Below are 6,545 nucleotides of genomic sequence, written 5' to 3'. Positions count from 1 at the left end.
ATGCCGTATAAATGTCAGCAATTCCATAAGGAATTAGTCACATTTACAAGGAATATTTAAATGTTCTTTTTGCATCATCGACATTTTATGTCACAGGCCTACATAAAGTGTAAAGAATTTGATTTTCCAAATATATCAGGTCACCTTCCTTTAAGTTAAAAACTTTCCAATGTATAACCCCTGAGTTGGATTAATTTGTGCACAATTAAAGGAGTATTTCGTGATCCTAGCATCCTCTATTTATGTCATTTTTCATTAGATATCCACGAAAAAACCTATTCCCAAAATTTCAGTTGATTCCGATTTTGCGTTCGCGAGTTATGCATGATTATGTGTATTACACTGCTCCATAGACAATGCGTTGTAATTTCGTTCTGGTATACTAGAACGAAATTCAAAATTCACGATATCTTTGCTAAACGAATTAATCTGCAAGAAATATTTTGTACATTAACATTATGTAGCCAGAGGTTTCCAGTGATGTAAAAATCTCAACTTTTTTTGAGAAAAGTGGGGGGATGAGGCTGTGGATCACGAAATGCCCTTTTAACTTTTGTCCACATCCCAATATTTTCGGTGACCATACTCTCTCGGTCTGTTACCATGGTTACTCGCGGGGGGGGGGCGATTACTAAGCAGGCATAAATCCCAAAATCCATGCATAGTAAACTTTCATTATGCCGAGATATGTTGCATTCAAGATCATACGTTATTTATTGAATACTTTACTTGTGATAATCATAGCTGTAATTTCCAGAGTTCATCATGACTTCAACTGACAATGCCTTCATCATAATAATATATTTGTTATTGTTCAAAATTCGACAATAACGTAGTTTTAGGAAATTCCCAATTCAGCGTCAGTTTGCCACAGCTGATTGAACAAGTATGGTTCATTATATAATTTGGTCTGACGTCTGTAATAGTCTCAATGTCAGAGGCACCTTTTCATAATGAATACCAGTGTCACCCGGTCCCACACACCCCCTGTCACAATGCCATATGGGGATGAGTTTCTGAATTTGGGTTCCAGGATATGCACCTTATATCCATACAATAGGTACGAATTGCCAAGGTCATGTCTTTGTCACCATTTTGCCGACACAATATTATTATTACAGGACAGCACTACTTTCTGTATGAAAGGGCAATGCGTCAGCTTGGCTAAGTTTAGACTGGGACTATATATTTTCAGCAGTGTGTTTTATGAAGGAAGTAAAACATGTTTTACATTGGAATCAACTTCAAGTACTAGTTACAGGTGAGTGTTTACAAAACTTTGCATGCGAAATGAGATTTAAAATGACGGATGCTGACTGAATATGCAAAGGATCCACCAAAAGTATGGTTTTGTTGTTGTTGTTACTGTTGTTGTTGTTGTTACTGTTGTTGTTGTTGATGTTGTTGTTTTAATATTCTCTCAATATTTGCACTTATAAAGCATACTTGGAAGTGCCATCATTCATTGCATGTACCGTCAAATTAGTGGAAACAATCAATTTTTGCTAAAGAATTTTGGGGCAAATGTTCAGGCAGGTTGAATATACTACTAAATGGAAAAAATGTCCACCTAGCTAACCTGTTGTTTACCTCACTGCAACCGTGACCACCATAACGATTCAACATAAACATACAGTATCAGCAGTAAAGATAGTAACTTCAATACCAGTATATGCCCGATTTTGAGTGAAATCTGCCGAGAAACATCAGGTGAGATCTTATTACTAGAAACATCAGGTGAGATCTTATTACTAGAAACATCAGCTGAGATCTTATTACTAGAAACATCAGCTGAGATCTTATTACTAGAAACATCAGGTGAGATCTTATTACTAGAAACATCAGGTGAGATCTTATTACTAGAAACATCAGGTTAGATCTTATTACTAGAAACATCAGCTGAGATCTTATTACTAGAAACATCAGCTGAGATCTTATTACTAGAAACATCAGCTGAGATCTTATTACTAAAAACATCAGCTGAGATCTTATCACTAGAAACATCAGCTGAGATCTTATCACTAGAAACATCAGCTGAGATCTTATCACTAGAAACATCAGCTGAGATCTTATCACTAGAAACATCAGCTGAGATCTTATCACTAGAAACATCAGGTGAGATCTTATTACTAGAAACATCAGCTGAGATCTTATTACTAGAAACATCAGCTGAGATTTTATTACTAGAAACATCAGGTGAGATCTTATTACTAGAAACATCAGCTGAGAATTGATTAGACCTTTGAAGTATAATTATTATAATTATAGTTACTGCTTTCTTCAAAGTCAGCATCACCGGGCAACCATGCCACTACGCTAACAACATCAGTATTCTTTATCAGCAGTAAATAAAGTATATAGTAGTTTCATTAACATCAGTATTAACAGTAAATGTAGTTACTTCATCTACGCCAGAATCGACAGTAAATGGTTGCTCTATTAACATCAGTATTAACAGTAAAGATAGTTACTTCATCAACGCCAGTATCGGCAGTAGACAGTGCTTCATTAACATCAGTATACAGTAAAGATAGTTACTTCATCAACGCCAGTATCGGCAGTAGATAGTTGCTTCATTAACATCAGTATTAACAGTAAAGATATATATTTCATCAGTGCCAGTATCGGCAGTAGATAGTTGCTTCATTAACATCAGTATTAACAGTAAATATAGTTACTTCATCAACGCAAGAATCGACAGTAGATAGTTGCTTCATTAACATCAGTATCAACAGTAAATATAGTTACTTCATCAACGCCAGTATCGGCAGTAGATAGTGCTTCATTAACATCAGTATTAACAGTAAAAATAGTTACTTCATCAACGCCAGTATCAGCAGTAGATAGTTGCTTCATTAACATCAGTATTAACCAATGTTAACAGTAAAGATAGTTACTTCATCAACGCCAGTATCGGCAGTAGATAGTTGCCTAATTAACATCGGTATTAACAGTAAAGATAGTTACTTCATCAACGCCAGTATCGGCAGTAGATAAGTGCCTCATTAACAACAGTATTAAACAGTATTAAAGATAGTTACTTCATCAACGCCAGTATCGGCAGTAGATAGTTGCTTCATTAACATCAGTATTAACCATGTTAACAGTAAAGATAGTTACTTCATCAACGCCAGTATCGGCAGTAGATAGTTGCTTCATTAACATCAGTATTAACCATGTTAACAGTAAAGATAGTTACTTCATCAACGCCAGCATCGGCAGTAGATAGTTGCCTAATTAACATCGGTATTAACAGTAAAGATAGTTACTTCATCAACGCCAGTATCAGCAGTAGATAGTTGCCTAATTAACATCAGCATCGGTAGTAGATAGTTGCCTAATTAACATCGGTATTAACAGTACTAAGGGGAGGCAGTGTTAGCACTGCCGAGGAGCTTAAAGTTACCCTTACCAGTACCTTTTGGTGCTGGGTTTCCCATGGGTGTTTCTATCTATCCCAATGGGTGCTCCATTTAAGGGTGGAAGGCAATGGCAAACCACCACCTTTCACTTTTTTTTTTTTTTTTGCCATGTGGAGAGGGCTGGTTCTTTACCAGAGTGAGGATGCGAGCTTCCTCTGCCTCCCTAGCTCATTCCTCTCTGTCACTCTTTCTGCAACTTTCTTCTGACTAATTTTATTTGTTCTTCTTTTTCGTAAGTCAGTTTGCCAGGATAGGTAAGCCAATTTAGTTGGCTTTGTTAGTTGTTCCATCATTCATTCCTCGGTTTGTCTGGGATACCAGGCTTTATCCTACTGCTAGGGTTAGAGGCGCCTGATCCTTGGGATAATCATGACTCAATTATTGATTTCATTCTGGGGTACAGGATACAGATCCCCAGTCTGAAGGTGACGGCGCATCCCCACATGGACGACACCCTATTTCTTTGTGTTGTCAGGTCAAAGCTAGTGTGGGCGCAAACTGGTATTGTGACTATCTCTCCTCTCTTTTTTGTATATATATTTATTTATCCTATTATACCACTTCTCCCCAGCTATGGGTTAAATAGACGTTGTTTAAAGCGTGTCAACGACATGGCAGATGAAACATGTGGATACAACACATGGTACAATGGCTTTCACGTTTTCGTGAACAGAGGCGCCTTGTAATATAGTGACAAGAAGCGGCTGCTGACCAAACTGCCTAACAAGCAGTACCGGAGTCCCAGCTATGGGTTAAATAGACGTTGGTTAAAGCGTGCCAACGACATGGCAGATGAAACCTGTGGATACAACACATGGTACAATGGCTTTCACGCTTTCGTGGACAGAGGCGCCTTGTAATATAGTGACAAGAAGTGGCTGCTGACCAAAGTGCCTAACAAGCAGAAATAATATCGGAGTCCCGAGGACTGCGGTGAAGCTGCGACTGGCCCAGCAAGCCGGCAGTGGATTTAAATCTCGCTCAAAGTAACTCAAGGAAATGTAAACGGACAGATTCAAACGGACAACGACCTGGAAACGGAAAACGACCTCGGACTAGAACAATGGAAAGAATAGCCACTTGGAATGTCAGTGGCTTAGGTGACAAAGAACCAGAACTTGTTGAAACAATGGAAAGATACAGAATCAACATCATGGGAATATCAGACACCCGACGAAAGGAATATGGGATGAAAGAAATCCACAACAATTATGTCCTCATATGGTCAGGAGTTGAAAAGAACAAAAGAGCCAAGCATGGAGTTGGTTTTGTTCTGCACCCAGAAGTTGCAAAGAACATCACAGAGACAGAATATATTTCAGAGAGAATCATGAAACTGCAGATAAGACAGGATGGTAAAAATACAACATATATCCAAATCTATGCACCATGCAATGATTCATACACTGATGAGGAAAAGGATGACTTTTATGATCAGTTATCAGACATAATCCAAGGGGTAAATTTGGATGACAACCTATTGGTTATGGGAGATTTCACCGGAAGAGTTGGAAACCAGAGGACACCATGGGAAGCACACCTCGGCCCACACAGTGACCACAATACCAACAGAAATTACAACGGTCAACTAACACTGGAGCTATGTGCTCAGCATGGACTGTTCATCACAAATACATTCTTCCAACACAGAAAAAGTCAAATTTACACCTGGTATAGGTGGAACGACCTAGAGCAGGCATCACAGATAGACTTTATTCTTGCTAGGAAATCACACCAAAGACATGTAATAGACTCCAAAGCCATGCCCAACATACAGGTGGACACTGACCATCGTCCAGTGATGTTGGAAACCAGGGCACCACACCAAATAAGAAACAGGAAGCTGAAACCAGTGACAACCACTATCAACTGGAAGAAACTCAGAGAGGAAGACACCTGTCAAGAAATAGAATTGGAGATGGCACAGAAAATGTGTGACAATCTTTCAGACCGGAAAGGTACAGCAGAGGAGGAGTGGAACTTGTTCAAAACCTCACTAACAGATACGCTGAAAGCAAAGTGTGGGATAAAGAAGGCAGGAAAAGGTGATAAGAAAGGAACTGCATGGTGGAATGACACAGTGAAGGAAGCCATCAAAGTAAAGAAGAAACTCTTTAAGCAGTGGTCCAGAACGAAGTCTCAGAGTGATTATGACAAGTATAAAGCAGCAAGAAAAGAATGTAAGAAAGTAGTTAAAACAGCTAAGAATGCATCTTGGCAGGAATATGGAGAAAACCTAGCAGAGAAATGTGAGAAATCACCCAGAGAATTCTACAAGGCTGTGAAAGCTGTCAGACAAAGGGACGAACCTTTTGACCCCACATCACTGATAAATGATGAAGCTGGAAATCCACTCACTGACCAAGAAGACATAAACAACAGATGGGAGGAATATTTTGATGGTCTCCTCAACTTCAGGGGTAGTCAACGCTCCCAGGAACCCTTCAATCCAGGTTTTCCTGATGAAGAGGAACCCTCTATCTTGGAAGATGAAGTTCGAGCTGTTGTGAAAGAAAGTGCCAAAAATAAAGCAGCCGGTACTGACGATATAACAACAGAAGCCATCCAAGCATGTGGGGATGTTGGAATCAAGTGGCTTACTAGAGTCTTCAATGCAGCATGGGAGGAGAGAGCAGCACCTGATGACTGGCAAAGGCGATAGTGATTCCTATCTGGAAAAAGAAAGGAAGCAAGAGAGATTGTGAAAAATACAGGGGCATCTCCTTGCTGAGTCACGCCGGCAAGATGTTTGCAAAGATCATAGAGAGAAGAATTCGACCCCTTGTGGAGCTGCAACTAAGTGAAACACAATTTGGCTTCAGAAAAACAGGGGATGTACAGATGCCATTTTTGCGCTACGACAGTTGTGTGAAAAGTGTATCGAGTTCAACCAGGAGCTGCACATGGTGTTTGTAGACCAAGAAAAGGCTTTTGATCGGGTGGATAGAGAACAGTTGTGGGCTGTAATGGAGGGCTATGGTATAAGAGGTCAACTGCTAGATAATGTCAGAGCTCTATATAAAGACAGCAAATGCATGGTGAGAACCAGAAGTGGGCAGTCAAAGTGGTTCCCAGTAACATCAGGGGTACGTCAAGGCTGTGTGCTGTCGCCACTGCTCTTCT

At 39.6% G+C, this 6,545-nt stretch overlaps 1 protein-coding gene across 1 annotated transcript; it reads left to right on the top strand.

Moving 5' to 3' along the window:
* The first annotated feature begins 4,485 nt into the window (after positions 1-4,485).
* LOC140159484 (uncharacterized) lies at positions 4,486-6,084 on the top strand. The gene has a single exon (XM_072182973.1). It carries the CDS (start codon positions 4,486-4,488, stop codon positions 6,082-6,084), a length of 1,599 nt encoding a protein of 532 aa, XP_072039074.1.
* Positions 6,085-6,545: the final 461 nt, after the last annotated feature.

Source organism: Amphiura filiformis, chromosome 8 (genome assembly GCF_039555335.1).
Source record: "Amphiura filiformis chromosome 8, Afil_fr2py, whole genome shotgun sequence".
Taxonomy (NCBI): domain Eukaryota; kingdom Metazoa; phylum Echinodermata; class Ophiuroidea; order Amphilepidida; family Amphiuridae; genus Amphiura; species Amphiura filiformis.
The sequence above is the reverse complement of the archived record's forward strand: the minus strand, read 5'-3'. Positions and strand labels throughout refer to the sequence as shown.